General features: G+C 36.4%; 4 protein-coding genes across 4 annotated transcripts; all 4 read right to left on the reverse strand.

The window, feature by feature from the left end:
- Nucleotides 1-4,442: 4,442 nt before the first annotated feature.
- LOC117564586 (uncharacterized) lies at nt 4,443-4,992 on the reverse strand. The gene has a single exon (XM_034243431.2). The coding sequence runs from the start codon at nt 4,933-4,935 to the stop codon at nt 4,588-4,590; it is 348 nt and encodes a 115-aa protein (XP_034099322.1). The 5' UTR covers nt 4,936-4,992; the 3' UTR covers nt 4,443-4,587.
- Nucleotides 4,993-6,759: 1,767 nt separating this feature from the next.
- Nucleotides 6,760-7,407, reverse strand: LOC117564570 (forkhead box protein G1). Its single transcript, XM_034243405.2, has one exon. The coding sequence runs from the start codon at nt 7,314-7,316 to the stop codon at nt 6,981-6,983; it is 336 nt and encodes a 111-aa protein (XP_034099296.1). The 5' UTR covers nt 7,317-7,407; the 3' UTR covers nt 6,760-6,980.
- A 1,084-nt stretch (nt 7,408-8,491) lies between these two features.
- On the reverse strand, nt 8,492-9,250 carry LOC117564523 (uncharacterized). The gene is made up of 2 exons (XM_034243343.2): nt 9,088-9,250; nt 8,492-8,985 (listed from the first exon to the last, which is right to left on the reverse strand). Exons 1-2 carry the CDS (start codon nt 9,146-9,148, stop codon nt 8,723-8,725), a joined length of 324 nt encoding a protein of 107 aa, XP_034099234.1. The 5' UTR covers nt 9,149-9,250; the 3' UTR covers nt 8,492-8,722.
- A 1,535-nt stretch (nt 9,251-10,785) lies between these two features.
- On the reverse strand, nt 10,786-11,359 carry LOC117564547 (uncharacterized). Its single transcript, XM_034243370.2, has one exon. It carries the CDS (start codon nt 11,237-11,239, stop codon nt 10,907-10,909), a length of 333 nt encoding a protein of 110 aa, XP_034099261.1. The 5' UTR covers nt 11,240-11,359; the 3' UTR covers nt 10,786-10,906.
- Nucleotides 11,360-18,955: the final 7,596 nt, after the last annotated feature.

The following is an 18,955-nucleotide window of genomic DNA, read 5'->3' on the forward strand; positions in this document are numbered from 1 at the left end:
GGTAAAGGCAAAATGCAAACACAACTTGAGGCAGTATGAGCGAAAGAGAAGGAGCCTTAGAGTGCAGGCGAAAGAGCGATAGAGAGAGAGAGAGAGAGAGACTAGAGGCCTGTGAAAAGCTTTGATTGAGACATGACAGTCTTTCCCTTCTCTCCCCTCTTAGTGTGCAGGAGGAAACTGGCTCAGATTTATGTTGTTCGTATCGAGTTATTAATGTAATTTGGTCTGCCAACAGAGCAGACAATGCCAATCACAACGTTGACTATGGCGATGATGACTATGATGAAGATAAAGCTGTGTGTGTGTGTGTGCATTGAATGAATTTGGGCTTTTGATATGCTTGTAGAATGATAAGTTGACAATGATGTTGAGCCCCACCTCGTTTAGCTCAAACTAAATTTTTTAATGGAGTGAAAATTACCGGAAACACAATTCAAAACTGCTTCGGCTTGAAGGCAACAAACAAAAAGAAAAACAAAAACAAGTCGGAGCCAAAATAATATCATAAAACCCCATAGAATTCCTACATAGACTTTAGACAATAGCTGCTGAAAGCAGAGGTAAAGAAAAAAGGTAAAAAGTAGAGAAGAAAAAAAAGAGTGAAAAACAAAAGAAATCTTCAAGCTAAATGGCAGCAACGGGTTCTCTAATCATCCAGAAAATGGAGCAACCTCAGGGAATGAGCACACTTGTTGGGGCAAGGTGCAGGCGTATGTGTTTGTGTGTGTGTATGTGTGTGTGGCATGCAACACCCTTGACGCCGGAAACACCTTGTTTTCGGCGACCTACCCCAAAAGCGTCTACAACATATTCCGTTTATGGTGTTTTCTTGTGCAATACACATAATATGCTCATTGTTTTTAAAACAACAACAGGTAAAAGCAGGTCGTCTGATGAGGTGAGAGACTTTGGCGTGAAACGAGCCGGGAAAATGCGAAAAGCAAAAGGCTCAAACCATAAAGCATTATGGGCAGATTGAATAGTTAAGAGGAGCACACTTTGCAAAGTTAAAAGGAATTCTATTGAATGATATTTCAGGATTAATTGGTATGCAAAATGAAGGAAATCTTTATTGATTTCTTATTATTATTGATTGCTAGAAATGCAATATTATAGTGGGTTGTAGAAAGCGTTTGAATTGTGTATTATTAAATAATGTTTGGCAGCTAGAAATGCAATAGAATAAGATTGAATTTTAGACTTTGCTTTCTTCTTTTCAATTTAAAAGTATGAAAAAGACGAAGACGACGTATCTTAAATTGATTTCATTTTAATACAACTTTTAACAAAAATACTGAAATAATATATTAATACTTACAACCATTCCTGTGAGAAGAATTTAATGTTTAAAGGTATATGTTGATTATAGATAAATTGTTGCCACTATTGTTTTTGAATTCGCATCAATTGTGGATCACATTTAAAAGAAGACTATGTAAATCTAAAACAGCATTTTAAATTAATTACATATTTAATAAAATTTGTAAAGGCTGCAATGTTATTCTAACACTTAGGATAATTCTAGTGACAAAAATATAAAATAATCTTAAATGCTGAATAACTAACTGAACTATTTTAATAGATTACTGTATTTTGTAATCTCATATTTTTTATTTAATGTTCTTGGTTTGACGAATTTGTTTTTAAAGTGGTCTTATTTTGAGAACACAATTTTATAGATAAATGTTCTTGATTTTAGAAACTGATCTTTTTCTCAGGGTAGAAAATGGATTTGCCTTAACTTAAAGAAAGATTGTACAAAGTTTTAACTTTTTTAAAATTGAATTGAATTGTTTATGTTAAGTAAAGTAATTAGAATATAGAGCTAAGCAAAGTGGGCTCTTAATATATGCAAATGAATACCATAATGAATACCTTAAGTAAAGAAAGAAAGCAAGCCAATATTACAGCGAAGTCTTGAAGCTGCCCTCGCAACAGTTTAAGCAAAGCCTAGCCTAGCCGACAGCTTCAGCTCCAGCTCCAGCTTTTCGCATTCAACTTCGGAGTTAAACCATCTTTTTAGCCCTTGGTTGGTTGGCACGTTAGCCGGATAAGTTTGTGTCTGCGTGTTTTGTGCTCTTGCTTTGTTTAATAATGAATGAATGAATGAATGAATGACCAACTGAATGAGTGAATGAAACATACTCGTACATACCTAAACACGGTCGCGTCTCGCATGGTGGAAAAGGGGAAACTTTAACATGAATTATTATGTGCGGAAAAGTTTCATGAAGCTCAGGCCCAAGTCGAGAGCCAGGACCAGGCTGAGTCTAGGCTGGCCAGCTAACTGCAAGAGGGGAACACACACACACACACACATACACATACTGATGCAAACAGTCCGTACCCGTTCTGGTTGGCTTGTCTTGGAACTGAAACTGAAACTGGGACTGAGAGTTTTTTGTTGTTGCTGCTGTTTTTTTTCTTGTATCTGTTACATACAATTTGTTTTAATTGCGCAAAGTAGTTGGCAACACTATTAGTGTAGCCAATTAATTTTCATTTAACAAGCAGCCCACAGGATTCACGCTTCTCCTTGTTCGTGTTTTTTCCCCCTTTATTCTTCTTATTCCCATTGTTGTTGTTGTTGCTATTATTATTGTTGTCTGCGCTTTACTGAGACATTTAAAACACTGTATCTCTTTCCATCCCTTTCGCTCTCTCTCTCCCTCTTTGTCTTTTACAGTCCGGCTTGTCATTTATCAATGATTAAACAGTTTTATTTCTGTTGATTATAAACTAAAAGCCAGCCCATAATTCACAAAAGAAATGCAGCTTAACAGTTTTTTGGGTTGACACAATGAAATTGATTATCACTGCACATTTTCAAAAGCTTTCAAAATATGATTGTTTTAAATTCATTTGTTTTTATTGACATTCAATTATCAATGAGCTTATGTTATGGTATTTCAATTCTATTATAGTAATTGAAAGGATGATAGAGAAAATATAATTTGTAATGCAATTTCTCATAATCTGCATTCCAATTTTTGACTAATAGTTTATCATATTGAACTGTTGTTAATTTAAAAAGGTTCTTGGAATCCATAAGTTTGCTTTAAGCTTAAATACGAATTGTACTCGCTACTCATGCGGTAGTATAATGTATTTTGGCTCAGAGAATAATAACTGTAATATTTATTCTAGAAATTGTTTAAGAAATAATTTTTTTTTTTAGCAAATGACGTCTTCTGCAATTGGATCTTAGTTGCTTTGCCTGACTTCTATAGAGTTACCAAATATAGTCTTTGGTATATTTTAAAAATAATATAATAATAATGTGTAGAGGGTATCTCGCAGTCGAACGCAATTGACTGTAGCTTTCTTACTTCTTATTTATCTACTTTAAGATTGAAGCCTTTACAATGAGAATATTTCTTAATTATGAAAAACAACTGGGTTAAGAATTGATTACTTTGTATTCTTATAATTGATTATACAACTTTAAAATGTCTTTTATTCTAAATTAAAGATCAGGTCAAGAGAGAATCTTTAAGTAGTTTAAGATATTTGAATAGTAGCTATTGCTACAAAATGTCTTTATATACTTGCAATTCCTAATGTACTTTGCTAGTCTATACTTTTCACTTGAAAGTTGTATTGAGAGCGGCAAAACATTCCCATTTTGTTTTTTATACCCGCTACCCATAGGGTAGAAGGGTATTATAACTTTGTGCCGGCAGGAAATGTATGTAACAGGCAGAACGAGGCATCTCCGACCCTATAAAGTATATATATTCTTGATCAGCGTCAACAGCCGAGACGATATAGCCATGTCCGTCTGTCCGTCTGTGTGTCTGTCCGTCTGTGTGTCTGTCCGTCTGTCCGTATGAACACCTAGATCTCAGAGACTATAAGAGATAGAGCTATAATTTTTTTTCGACAGCATTTGTTATGTTTGCACGCAGATCAAGTTTGTTTCAAATTTTTGCCACACCCACTTCCGCCCCCGCAAATCAAAAAAATCGAGTAACAAGCGTAATTTTAAAGCTAAAGTTGCGAATTTTGGTATATACTATAATTATTATAGTAGTTATGATTCCTGAAAATTTGGTTGCGATCAGATAAAAATTGTGGAAGTTATTAAAGAAATACTTTTGTATGGGCAAAAACGCCTACTTACTAGGGGTCTGAGTTGCTTTGGCCGACAATCTGGCACATTGTGCCGTCTATGGTATATTTTGAATGGTGTACTATATCGATATACCAAACATACCATTTGGTATATTTTTAGTATTTTTTTAGTATTTTCGGTATATTTTGAAAATGATACCGCAATATTTTGCCCTTATTAAAAATGGGTAGCGGGTATCTCACAGTCGAGCACACTCGACTGTACCTTTTTTTCTTGTTTTTTAAATAAACTTGTACTTCAATATTTGACCATCTAATTTAAAGCCCTTTTCAATCTTTTTAAAACAACACTTAATTTCATTTCTTAAACTACTTATAACATAGCAAACTTGCAAAATTCATTTACAAGAAAACACTTTTTGTTTATTTCTTAATAATATGAAAATATTTTTGATACATGCTTCTCAAACACTTTAAACATCCAAATCGAAATCCAAATCCAAGTCCGAGTAATTACTTGACTGGAACGAGTTCATATCTGGGCGGATCTGTGGCAGGATATGCCTGTTGTGATGGCATCTGAACGTTGGCTGCTGTTTGCACTGGGACGGCAATTACTTGAGGTTGAGGTTGAGGCAGAGTTTGGGTGGTTGTTGTTACCACACATGGCGAGCGCCATGCAGGGGCAGGGGCAACGGCAACGGCAGCTCCTGAGGTGGGCACCACAATCACATTGCGTTCCATCATGCGTCTGCAGCGACGGCAAGGGCGACCCAAGGCCCAGGGTGCTGTCAGCATACGGATGATTCCAAAGCGATGATGGCATTCGCATTGGATGCTCACTTGTTGCACTTCGGCCATTTCGATTATTGAGGATTGTATTCCGTGTTTGTCGAGGTTCGTTTCGTTACTGAATGCCAGGGTAATCGATGCATTATATTTATAAAGCGAAATGTTTGCGCCACTCGCTCTTATCAGTTATCATAATCCTCGACATTCAGTATCTTATCAGACAATGAAGTAACTTAATGATAGATACACACATTTGCCTTGTCGTGATTCATTTACTGCCATTGTCAAGGCGTCGATTGCTGTTCACTGCTTCATAGGGGTCGCAAGTGTTAAGCTCTGTTTGGCAGTGCATGACTCACGAGTATCTTGAGGTCGGGCAATCCCAAAGTTGATGGAGCTAAGTTGAGTCAGGGCTTCTTAATCGTCGTCTTAAATTGCGTGGCTGCCACAACCAAAGTGACTCTCAGGTAGGTTTACTGTCACTTCAATTATTGGCTTCTTATTCGTCCTCCAATTGAGCGCTTTATCATGCTAATAACTTTTATTGATATAATTTCTAAGGACAACTGCACTTTAAATGTCTTTATTTATTATTATTTTTATTGCTGCGTAAAAGTAAATTTATTTGGCAATGAAATTCTGTTGCCATTTGAGAGACAGACGTCCTTCAAGTTATTTGACTAGATTTATAGTTGTTTTTTATATTTTTTATATCTACGCAACATCTGCTGAAAGCTTATTATCATAAATATCTTAAGTAGCAATTAACATATTGGCATGTTTTGATTATATGCGAAAGTAAGAAAGACACAGCTATATTTGGAATATTGATTTACTACTACATTCCAAATATACAATTTATTTGAATTATTGATTTACTATTACATTTCAAATATACCAGCAGCCTGTTTTTCAATATAAAATTCTTTCTTTAATAACTTCTAAGATTATTATCACACCGCAAAACAGATTTTGTTAGTTGGTAACATTAGAGATTTAAAAAGTTGTATACTAAAATAACATATAGAAAAAATATCGAACTCTATATTAGGTATATCAATATACAACAACATTAAAAATATACCAGCAGCCTATTTTTCAATATAAAAATATTTCTTGAATAACTTTGACGATTTATTTCTGTTTGATGCTAATTTTTGAAAAAATAATTAAATTAATATACCAAAAAATTATTAAAACATACCGAAGGTTTTATGTACGTATTATGTATATCAATATACTACTATTTTCAAAATATACCAGCAGCCTTGTTTGCAATAGACAATTATTTCTTGAATAACTACGAAGATTTATTTCTGTTAGATACTAATTTTTGAAGAGATTTAGTTGTATACTGAATTAATATACCAAAAAAAATACTAAAACATACCGATCGTTTTATCAATATACTACTATATTCAAAATATACCATAGAGAATAATATATACCAGCAAAATAGACAAATAAGTATCAAATAATTGAAATCATTTTGAATATTTTTCCTTCCAAATTGCAATTATCTATATCAATAAGCATTCGCTATCAATCAGTTTTGTTTACAAATTAATATTATTCCATTATAAGTATTATGAGTAGTGCAAATGACTAAGCTAAATATAATAAACGCAACCATCCATATACATACATGTTAGTGGTACTTTAGTTCCAACATTACGTATACGTAATGTGTAATTTTGTAGCAATATGGCCTAATACTCGCGCATCGTGGAGTGCATTGATTACATTGAGTAAAATGGATTTAAATGACCAATTGAATAGTCAATGGCTCTTTAATGAAATCGACTGAACAAACAGGATTACGAATGCCCATCAAATGGACAGCACCCAATCCGAGAGAGAGAGAGAGAGACCCATTCAAAAATAGTTGACAACTTTTTAAAAGAGGTTTTAATTTCATATTTATGCCAATGGCATAACAAATAAATATTTAATGTTTTTTTTTTCTTCATTTTTGTGTTTTTTTGTTTCTACTGGTCACATGATAATGTAATTTCAATTATAAATAAATACTTTTGTTGTTGTTGTTGGACATTTAAACTTATAGCTGAAGCATTTGAAATGAATTTTCAATTATATATCGAACTGGTCACTGGTTACCATCTGGGCTGCTGCTGGACGATGACGACCTCCTCACGTGGTGGCGGACGACGTCCGCCAATGTTGAACTCGATGAGTGGTCGATTGGGTCGCATCACTTCCACCTCGACAATGGGGCGTGGCGGCGGTGGCGGTTGGTAGACAGCCGCTGGTGTCACCACCTCGACCACTTCCGGCCGATAGGATGGGGGTGGGGGATAGCGGGAGCCAATATCGATTTCAACGACGGGACGCGGAATCCTTGGTGGCACAATGTCCACTTCGACAATGGGACGTCCCCCGTGGTGATGATGATGATGATGATGGCGGCGCTCGTCGTCGTAGTATGACATGTTGCTTCCTTTTTTGTTTTTTTGAGGTCTCGATGTAGCGCTCTTCGAACTTGCTTCGATTACTTCTGCCGGGCGTTGACTGAACTATTTTCGCAATTGCTTAACATATTTAAGCGAGGACAGTTCGCTGGTCGGTGATTTTTTTTTTTGTGTTCAATGGCTTAGTCCATTATCTTGTCAGGTGGTCTTACTGTCTTCCGATAAATTATTGATAAACAATTTCCAATCAGGAGGCGACCCGACCCAAGGGGAATTCAACGAAATGAGTTGTCAAAAATGTTTAATTTGCACTTGAATTTCATAAATTTCACAAAGTGAATCATAAAAGAAATAAATATTCTCTCTTTTTCAAGGAAAAAAAAACTATTTGCTTTTGTCTTATTTCTTGCAAGAAGCAACTGAAAGTAACGAAAATCCCCACGCTTCCTTCCAGTCGAATATTTCATTGTTATCGACTTTATTTTGTTAGCTGCAACTTACGTTGTCTTTTAAAAATAAATAAACAATTTCCATTGGAAGCGAATGGAATTTGGACATGAAAAATAGCTTGTACACATGAATAATTATTTATAGTATATGAAATGGCGACGTAGAGCGCAAATTGAAAATTTATTTCAATAAAATGATTCGCATACGAGGGAAATATTTAATTGGGAATGTAGAGAACTAAGAAAGATTTTTATTGAATTTAAATTTGAATTACAATCATATTCAAATTATTTTTATGTTTGCACTTGATTATAAATTTCTTTCAATTTATTTTTGTAGCAGCATTCGTGCTTTTATTAAACGAAACTTAATCTAAGAAATATGTTTAGCCGTCTACAAATTATGAAGATAATCATCTTGCTCAATTAGTTTTAATAATGTCTGGGGCCTCTAGAAATACTTGAAAATAAATATGAAAATAAAATCGATACTCAATTTAAATAATTTCTTTAAATTCAATAAACATGCAAATCAAAAAGAAAATATAATTGCGTAGAGAAAGTAGCAAAGATTTCAATCTTATCTTTATTGGGAACCATAAAAAATGAGTGGGTTAAACAGATTGAAATGCATTTACCATTTAAAAAATTTGCTTTTGGATGTTAAAAATTTGTGTATGTTTTACAAGTAAAGCAATTTAAATTTCCTTAACAAAACAAAAAGTCAGTCACATTAATTGTAAAGTTTGTGTGTAAGTTATCTGTTATATTTATACATAGTAAACATTTTTAACTATCAATACATATGTATATTAAACACTTTTTTATACGTATTTCTTGAGGTATTGTTGGCTTGCAACTTGTAGATTATTTTGTTTGCTTGTCGTATTAGCCGAGAAACATTTCCTATTGATTTCATTAAGTGATAGACACTCGTTCGCCTGATTTCGTCATTTGCTTTAGTTCGTTGTCTGCGTTTTACCAGCGCGGATAGGGGGGATTGTTGTATTGATACTGATAGCCCTGTTGCTGTTGATAGTAGCTCGCTGAGCCCATAGCTGCCATGTTGCCCATGGTGCCCATGGCACCATATGGCTGTGGCTGTGGCTGTGGCATCATCATTTGTCCACCCGGTAGTGGCATATAGTTGACTGCCGGATTCACGACGACGACTTCGGGCCGAGCAACCGGCGGCGGATAATATGCCCCACCGTAGCCGGAGAAAACATCAATTTCGATATCTGAAGGACAGGTATGATATTATTAGAGCTATTGTACCCTCATTAATGTGCGTGATGATGTGGCGCATCAATCATACGCTCCGTGGTACCTCAGTTGCTTACTTGGACGATGATGGTGATGATGATGACCATAGCGATATGAATCTTCATAGTATACACGCATGGCTCCCGCTTACCAATGTGCTTTCTCAAGCACACCACTTCGAATACTGCGCAATGTCGAATTGCCAAAACATTATTCGGCCTAACAAAAACATGGCTACGACAACAGCAACAGCAACTGACTTCCATCGACATCGCTATCGACGACATTGACAATGCCATCAATCAGTTGGTGGGGCTTAATGGAATTTCCATTCCATTCGCCATTCCATTCACTATTCCAGTGTTTGTGAGATAAGCGACAACCAACACAGGTGGTTAGTCATCTGAACTGTCAATTATCAACTGATATCGATAAGCGAACACTGCGAGGGTAGCACGATAAGCAGTGGCCCACATTTGATTATCACTTGATTATTATTTTTGTAGAGTTTAAAAATAACTTTTGGGATTTGTGCATAATAAATTAAATGTTCTTGAAGGTACAACTTAGTACTTAATTTAAAAGATGATTAAATTACTTTGAAGGATTTTCTAAATATTATTATGAATATTAAAATAATATAATTGAGCATATATTAAAATCTTAAGCAATAAGTAAAACTCGTTATTTGAAAAATCTTAAAAAATAATTTTAAATTTTAAATAATTTTAATATTTAATAAATTGAAAATTCTGATATAGGGAATTAATTACAAAAATATATTTTTGTATATATTTAGAGTACTCACTTTGTACACATTTTAGAAATTGATTTATTATGTATGATCATTATCATTATTATGTGTGATTATGTGTGAAGATCACCCGAAACAAGTAAGAAAGCTAAAGTCGAGTGTGCTCGACCCGTCACGCATTTTAAATAAAAGCCAAACAGTGCGGTATCATATTTAAATTACACCAAATTAATATACTACAAAATACTAAAATATACCAAAACATGTATTTGGTATTTTAAAATACCATAAAGTATAAATATGTCAGATAATATTATTCTTAAAATATACCGAAAAATACTAAAATGTGCAGTTTCGGTATATTGGTATTGTATTATGTACATTCAAAATATACAAATTTCCACAAAATATACCAGATAGTACAAAATATACCAGCTTGTATTCTTCTTAAAATATACCGAAAATACTTAAATGTACATATTCGATATATTGGTATTGTACTATGTACATTCGAAATATACCAACGACTAAAAAATATACTAGCTAGTTCAAAATATACCAGCTAGTATTATTCTTAAAATAAACCGAAAAAATACTAAAATATACATTTTCGATATATTGGTATTGTACTATGTGCATTCAAAATATACCAATGAGTACAAAATATACTAGATTGTCAGCCAAAGCTACTAAAACCCGTAGTATGATTTAAAATTCTTAAGCACTTAAATCATTCCTCACATACTTATCAAATCACCCTCGCTTTTGCTTAGCTTCTTCTGCTTTGAATGCCATAAAACAAAGCAGCTGTGCTTTCATATTTGTGTTCCATTGTTGTTGTTACATGCGAAAGGGTTAGCCTGAATGCCTCAATAATTATTGATTGCAATCAGAGCGTAAACTATGCCACAGCTGGCAATCGTCTACCCACTTTAAATACGTAGATGATTCCACTGATTAACGCCTTATCAGTGCGATAAGCAAAACAAATCTAATCGAAACGAAATGAAACGAACAAGTGTACAGTAACTATAAAGTATATTTATTTCATGCGATATTTTTTGTTGTGTGCTTCTATGTCTAAGGGAAATGCGTAAATTCATCAAAAGCTGCCGAGCTCTTGGGGTTAGCTGCAGCTCTGCTTAATAGCCTGGTGGATTGTGATAGTGGTCATTTGATGATGGTGGATAGTACGGAGGCGGTGGTGGCTGCTGCACTACAACAACTTGTGCTGGCCGAGGCGGTGGCGGTGGCTGCTGTTGGACAACAACAACTTGTGCGGGGCGAGGCGGTGGCGGTGGCTGTTGCACTACGACAACCGGGGCGGGGCGAGGCGGCGTCTGAACAACGACAACGGGAGCATGATGACGTCTGGGCCAGCGTGGTGCAATCTGGACATTAATGATGGGTCCACGACGCCCACCTGGCGGAGGTGGTGGCGGCCCTCCGCAACGATCTTTGGGTGGCGGTGGCATTTTCTCAACTTCTTTCTGCTAGTTATTTGACTGGAAAATTGTATCTGGATAGCTTTTTCTCTCTCTCTTTGGGGGACACGTCCAAACGCGTTAGTTGCTCGCACGAAACTGAAGCGTACCGAAACGGTAATCGAATTCGAAATCAAAAATGACACAAAAGCTTTGGCAAAAGCCTTTTACGCATTACTCATACGCAGTGTGGGGTGTGCATGAAATTTATTGCTGCTCGATTAGAAGTACACGAGTTTTATCAGTCTCAATTTTGGCAATCTAATCAGTTCGATATCAGGTTGCAAAATTCACATAACTTGCTATAATTTCTTTGATCAACTTTGCTAACTTAGTTTTTCAGATTCGAATTGATTTTCATTTAGTCATAAATGGGCTTCCCTGCACTTGAATGAGTCATTAGTACGGGTCTAGCTGACTAATAGGTGATTACAATCAGCCATCGATTATGAAAAGGCTTAAGAAAAGTACATTCGCACTTTGCGAACTCAAATCATTAAATAAAAGTTAAAGCTGTTCAAAATGTAAAATATTAATCAAAAGTGTAAAACCAATTAAATTTAATGCAATTTCTGAATAATTTTCGTCAATTTAAATCATTAAATAAAAGTTTTTTGTAAATTAAAAGTAAGAGCGAAATATTAGATCAATTAATTTTTATTCCACAATTTCTTAACTCGAAACATTAAATAAAACTGAATTTATTTACGAAAATTAAGAATTAAATCAAAAGCGTTAAATTGTTTAAATTTGATGCAACAATTTCTCAGTTAAGCAACGCCTTAACATTGCCTCTTAATTTATATAACTTAACTCCTGACGAGTGTCAAATATTTGCACATCAATTAGAGCACAGTGTGTGAATTGGGATATTCAAAGTGACGAGGAGTTGAATGAAAAGAGTTGGAGCTTATGAAAATTGTAGGTCAATTGGCTGGAGACATTAGAGTTAAATCTGAGAAGTGCTTCAATTAGGTTTTTTTTTCCAACTGGGATATTTTTTTATTGCGTGCTGAGTTATATTTTTGGGCGTGCTAATTGAGTTGTTGTTTCAGTTTGTAGGCTGTCAAGTGTGCGGCTTTTGCAAGTGAACACGAAGACGAAGTGGCAGAAGTGGCAGAGGTGGAGCGAGGCAAACGTTGCATTTGTGAATTTGCTGGCAGGCACTTGAGTGTCACTTTGATCAAAGCCGAAGGGGGCCAAGGGGGATAACACAACAACACCAAGGAATAACAGCAGTTTCGTGGTGAAGGGGGTAAGCGGGAGGGACGGGAGCAATAAAGAGAAATACTTTCACAACGTCCTGACAGGCAAAAGTTAAACATGCACAAAGCAGCGAACGACTTGGAAAACTTTTTAACTGGTTGAAAGAAGGAAATGAGTGCGAGAATCGGAGGCTTATGCCGCATAACTCGTACATATTGCAAATGTGTTGGATGTGGCAAGCTGAGACGCAGAGTAGCAGAAAGGGGGAGAGAGGGGAAAGAGACAGGCAGCCAGGCTGGCAGTCAGGCAGCTTGACAGCGCGTAGCCAATGTAATGATGCCGCTTGGCTTCCCTATCCAACTGATGCCTGCTACTGCTTCCCTCTTCACTTGGGTTTTTTCGCATGCATATTTTAGGAAATGAATTGCAAGTCTCGGCAAGATAAAACGCCAGCGTCTCAGAGTCGTGTGGAGCACACAGCGAATCGATAACTGTCAAAAAATAAGCCGGCAAGCAACACGCAAAGGCAGCAAAAGGCGGCAAGCGGGAAAGGAGGAAGGGGGAAGGGGGATGGAGTAAGAAGGAATCAGAAGTCGCGAGGCGGCACACAATTTAAATATTTATGGAGCTGCGCATGAGGCGCCACACAGAGCACACGGCATAACCAAAAAACCGTAACCGTAAACCCAGCCTCGAAAACCGAGTAACTGCAGCAGAAGCAGCAGCCAAACTGAAGAAGCTATGTTACACAGAGTCAGTCGATGCAGTCGATGGCGGAAAGCAGAGCGTTTGGCAGCGCCAGAGAACGCATTTCCTGCACATGTCACGAGTTGAAGGCGTCGTCTAGCATGCGCAACGTGTGCGGGGGAGTTGGAGTAACGTATAATGTATAGTTTTTGGCTGAGATGAAGCGCATTGCTTTTGTCGCACACACTTTGAAGGGAAGCGAGTAGAAGCGCGGAGGGAAGCGTGGAGGAGAGGGCAACTTTGAGGGAAGCCACAGCAAACTGTGCAGTCCTGTGAAATGGTTTTCTATTTTCATCAATTTCGGATACATTTTTAAAAACATTCAAACAGTTTGGTTGGCAATTGTGTTTTACGCATGACAAGCACTGCGTACAGTTTGAGAGTCACTGTGCAACGCATATTGAAGCAGTTTAATAATAAATTCTGTTTCGTTAGCCTCAAAAAATCATTCGGTTTTACCTATTTTATGTAAATCTAAATCTGCTTTACGTATGATAAGCACTACATACAGTTTTAGAGTCACTGATGTGCGCATATTGTATCAGTTAATAATTAACCCAATTGAACTGTGTTCAAAAATATAATGTAAGGAAAAGCATATTTTATTTTTGTTGATAACAAATTCCAAATTCTTAAAAAAATTTATATTTTTTTTAGTTTTAGCTTTGTAAAAGTTTTGCTTGCATTTTACGTTTATAGGAAATCGAAATTGTAAAGAAGAAAAATGAAGAATAAAATTGAAACAAATTCTATAAGCCGAAAAATATAATATTGATCAATTTTATTGCTTTGACTTCGGACTTCTCCAAGAGGAGTAGAAAACGCAAGCAAAAGTTCAGTTTATTTTCTATTTAATATTAGAGAATTTGACTGCTATATACTGATAGTTATTTCTTTTTTAATATTTTCTTTGTAAATCAAGGTGTTAGCTTGAATGAATATTAAAAGATTTATTCGGTTTTTGTGATTTTATTTATTTAAAATGTTCAACAATTTCAAAGTTGTATTTTGCTTAGCCATTTAAGATTCTAAACTTGTAATCGACTTGCTTGTTGTAGCAATATTTTCACTTTATTTCTCAACTTCCTTTCAAAATTATAACGTCCGCTAGGCAATTAACTTTTGATTGAGCTGTTGAAACAATCAATCATAATAAACTAGATGACTTCATGTGAAGTTTTTGTTGAATTCGATGTAAGAAGTTTGTTGTACTCGATTTTTTGGGTTTCTATCGTTTTCTCGTCTTTCTCTTTGGATTTGTGGCAATTTCCGGCTTTTCGCACTTTTGTGTCGCTTTATAATTGGTTTTCGTTTTATATTTGTGACAAACACACGAGTTGAGCGGAATTTAATAAAAGCATTTTCACAGGCACATGTCAAGCCTGAAAAACTTTTGTGCCCCTTGTGTTGTGTTTCGGGCTAATGAAGCACAGGCCTACGAATTGAATTGAGGACTCTGGTCGAAAATGAAGTTGTTGATTTGCAGGGCGAGCGGGGAGCGAGAATCGGGAAACGAGGAGTAATGTCAAAACGTCAGCAAATATTTTGTAGTTGTGTTGCGTAACACGAAGCCCTCTTCTCTGTGTGTTTGTGTGTGGCCCGCGGCCCCCGTTCAGTCGACTGTGAAAGTGCCTCAAGCGGTGTGCACAGCTTTGAAATGGGGCAGCAGCTAGTGGAGAAGAAGAAGAAGGGCAGCAAAACGTCGTCCACTCGAGTGTGCAATTAGGTGAAAATAAATGGTTTAACAAACGCCTCGAAGTATGCAATCATTTAAATTTCACTTCATTTGTCCTTTTCATGATTTCATTCTCTCCTCTGCTGCTGCGTTCGTTCCCTCACATTTCCACATTCCTTGTCACCAAATTACAGAACCAAACAAAATTATTTTGATTTATATGCAAGACGAGGCGACAGTCGCCTTTAGTCCTTATTCCTTAGTCCTTAGTCTCTGCACCTGCCTTAGCTTCCGACTGTGTTGTTGTTTCTTTTATTTTATTTTTTGCTGCTTCGGCTGCTTCCACAGTTTGCTCTCACCAACGACTGTCAATAGATTTTTGGGGTGGCCAACTAAATGCTTTGATTCAGCCTGAACACGCTTCTGCGCTTCCCTTCCCCCTTCTCCCTTCTCCCTTCTTCCCTTTCCCTTTCTATGTGCAATGCTCGGCCATCGGGCTGTCAACAAAACGCGCCGAAAACGAATTTGAAATGCAAATTTAATTTGAGACGCGACGGTGGCTTGCTACTTGCGATTGCTCCTGCTACTGCTACTGCTCCTGCTTCAGCTGCTGCTGACCCAAACTGGCTCTAGCTAAAACTTGGCTCGGCTCCTCACATTAATTGCCCACATTCCAAGGCAACCAACAAGGCAGCTGAAGGTCCTGCCTCAGCGTTCGCGTCTTGCCTGTTAATTTTACGCCAAATCAGCAACAACTTTGGATTTGGATTTGGAATTTGAATTTGGATTTCCATTTCGATTTGTGCCATGTGCATAAAATTTTACGCTGACTCCAAAGAGTAAACGCGAATAGCGAGGAAATTCAGGGGAGGGTGGAAAGGGGGGCGAGTGCTGAGTGTTTGGCCTGATTGAAATGTTGGCAACTATTGCGAAAACTACTCGCAAGTTTATTGGCAAATTGATGAAGTGCTTGTGCCTCGCATTCGCTTCGCTTTCTCTCTCTCTCGCTCTTACTCTTGCGTTGCATGTGTTCGCCGTCGCCGCCAAAGGCTGAAAACAATTTCTAGCAAAGTTGCCTACACTTCAGTTAGAGCCTGCCCCACAACCGCATCGCTCTTTCTCTCTCTCACTCTCTCTCTGTCTTTCTCCCTCTCTCAAACCATTTGCGTTATATGCGTTGCATGCCGCCTGCAATTTGGCGGCGCTGATATGCAAATTAAGTTGTTGCGCTAAACGACGTGCCGGGAAACAGGTTCTGGGTTGTTCATTCCCCTCCGCTTCCCTGCCTCTCCTGACTCCCTCCCTCACACCCCTTGCCAGCTCTTTTCTTCGCTGTGGAGACAGCCCGAGCAATTGCCTTTGCCTTTGCCTTTACCTAGCTTCAGCTCATTTGTATTACAATTCGTCACAAACTATGAGTTTACATATGTGTACACACATTCATATCGCTGCGACTGTGTGTGTGTGTGTGAGCTTTCAAAACTTTATGCGCTCTCGAAAATGCACTTCATTTTCATATACGGGGTGTGCTTTAGTTGTTAATGGCAATTAACTATGAAATGTTGTGGGGAATATTTCATAAATTGAATTAAGTAAATCAATTGCTTAAATACTATTACAATACTATTTGCAATTTAAGTGCTTGTTTGAGCTTCATAATGAAATTACGAAAGACAACAATTTAACAGATTTTCTATACAAAAATAAACTTTAAATATGTTTAAAGTAAAAATATGGCATAAGCAATAAATGCAATTTTCAATTTATTTTCACTAAATTAATTGCAGTATTTCAACTAGATTTAATTCTAGAATTTATAAAAAGTACTTCAACAATTTATCAGAACTACTTCAATGGAATTATCAATTTATTTTCACTACATTTGAACCAAAATTTTTGATGGTATTTATTGAAAATATTTCCACAACTTCTTCAAGGAAACAGTCAATAAATTTAGCATTATGTATGCTTTTAATTAAAACTAAAGAAGTTGGTTATTTAAAGAGAAAATATTATATATTATATAACTGATATCTCAGTGAACAGCCAAAACGTTGTGCACTTGGTTAAACACATTAAAATAATAGAAAACAAGCGAAAATCTAAATGGGTGCAATCGATTTTGTTTCTGTCACATTGCCATTTTAAAATTCCCAGCTGCATATCCACAATTCCATTAACATTAAAATTTTTGATTTTCATTAAAATATGTTTTTGCTTGAAGAACTTGTAAGGATATTGCTTGAAAAAATTGTATAAAATAATAATTTTCCTTAACAAATCATTTTTCTCATTTAATCTTTTTACAGTTGTAACAGTTAATCAAACTTTCGTTGCCACCCACTTTTCCTTTAACATATTATTTTTCTCATTTAATCTTTTTACAGTTGTAACAGTTGAGCAAACTTTCATTGCCACCCTCGCTTGATGATTTGTTGCATGTGGCTGTGCGATTCGTGGTAAGATTTATGGCGCAGGAAAGTCGCGCGCCTGCATAAATTGGCTCGTAATCTGAGACCGGGCTTTTGCCTGACGAGTCTGAAGTGCCTGAAGAGAAGAGGAAGCAGCAAACCTAAAAGCGCGCACTTCATTAGCTCAATAATTTCACAATATATTATGCAAAACGATTGACAAAAAGCACAAAACTGAAATCAAGTTGTGTTTTCCCCACTCGATTCTCATTTTCTCATTTCTCATTGCAGCACATATTCTCATTTCTCAATTTTCTTTTTTTTTTGATTTTTGATTTTTCATTTTGTATTTTGGCATTTTCCATTTTGCATTTTGGGGGCTATGTGTTTGTTTTGTTTTTGTTTTCTTATGCACTGATGTAGAACGTGCGGAAATGCCGCGAAATGTTTGACAAGCTCGTCTGCTTTTCTCTCTCTCTCTCTCTCTGCTGATTTTGCTTGCTTGATAGATTGAAAGATAGATGGGATAGACGAATGTATGTACATACTATTCTATATTTATCGTAGTTTGGATGGATGGCACGCTGTCAACGGGGGACGTATACGTAATGTTGAAAATCACAAAGCACAAATCGAAATCACCAAAAATCGCAAATCAAAATCGAAATTGCAAATCACAAATAGCAATTGCCAAAATCGAAATGCATAACAAAATTATAAGCCAAACTGAAAGGCCCAAAATAGTGGCTGGAGGGGGATGAACAGGCGGAGGCGGAGGTTGAGGGGTCGCCAAATCTATTATATTCGCGAATGCGACCTTGTCAAATTATATGCTGAGCGGCGCTTATCGGCAACGGAAATGCGCATTATCAGATTTGGGCTTTGTCCGAACCCAAAATTCAACCCGATTTTCCTCATTTCCCCCGCATTTCCCATCCCATTTATAAGGCAGAAAAGCTGGACTCAGACAAGGATATTTCATGGGAAACGGACAGCAAATTTTAGTTAAAAGCTGCATTCCCATTTTGATGTATCATTTATTAGAGAGAGAGAAAGGCACAGAGAGTGAGGGAGAGAGAGCTAGAGCGAGAGAGAAATCGGAACAATTGTCGTGAACCCATTTGGTCTGCGTGTGGCTGCAATTTTAATTAAAATTTATTGATTTACAGCTGAATAAATGCACATTGCAATTGCAATTGCATCAATGTCGTGCAGTTTGTCGTTCGTATTTTGGCCTTTCTCTCGCTCTCTCTTTCTCTGTTCACCATTCGCATTTCTCTAGTCCTGATACCTGTGAATCCAGTTTAAAGCATGTGGCCATGGAGCTTGGGCTTGATAATCGATAGAACAAAATTGCTTTAGAATAATTTAGTGTATATATTCCTGGGAATCATTTTCAATTAATCATATGCAAATTGTTACTAATCAAACTGATTTGGTGTCATTAAAGGTGTTCCAGAAACATTATTATTCTATGAATTGCAAATTTCTTGATTTATAACTAACGCAAATATCTATATATTTTTTTTAAGCTGCAGCTTACTTGTTTGTTTATCTAATTAATTAATTAAATGTTTGGTTATTTAACAATCGAAAAAAAAAGAAACGTGCTTGTTGGCTTTTATTATTTTGCATTTATTTAGAATGCAATTATAAATTTAATACGTT

Source organism: Drosophila albomicans, chromosome 2L, assembly GCF_009650485.2.
Source record: "Drosophila albomicans strain 15112-1751.03 chromosome 2L, ASM965048v2, whole genome shotgun sequence".
Lineage (NCBI taxonomy): Eukaryota > Metazoa > Arthropoda > Insecta > Diptera > Drosophilidae > Drosophila > Drosophila albomicans.

Excerpts from the sequence above, each read along its gene's own strand:
- LOC117564586 (XM_034243431.2), bottom strand. The coding sequence starts at position 4,935 with ATGGCCGAAGTGCAACAAGTGAGCATCCAATGCGAATGCCATCATCGC.
- LOC117564547 (XM_034243370.2), bottom strand. The coding sequence starts at position 11,239 with ATGCCACCGCCACCCAAAGATCGTTGCGGAGGGCCGCCACCACCTCCG.
- LOC117564570 (XM_034243405.2), bottom strand. The coding sequence starts at position 7,316 with ATGTCATACTACGACGACGAGCGCCGCCATCATCATCATCATCATCAC.
- LOC117564523 (XM_034243343.2), bottom strand. The coding sequence starts at position 9,148 with ATGCGTGTATACTATGAAGATTCATATCGCTATGGTCATCATCATCAC. Across the intron at positions 8,986-9,087 it reads TCATCACCATCATCGTCCAA|ATATCGAAATTGATGTTTTC; the intron begins GTAAGCAACTGA and ends CCTGTCCTTCAG.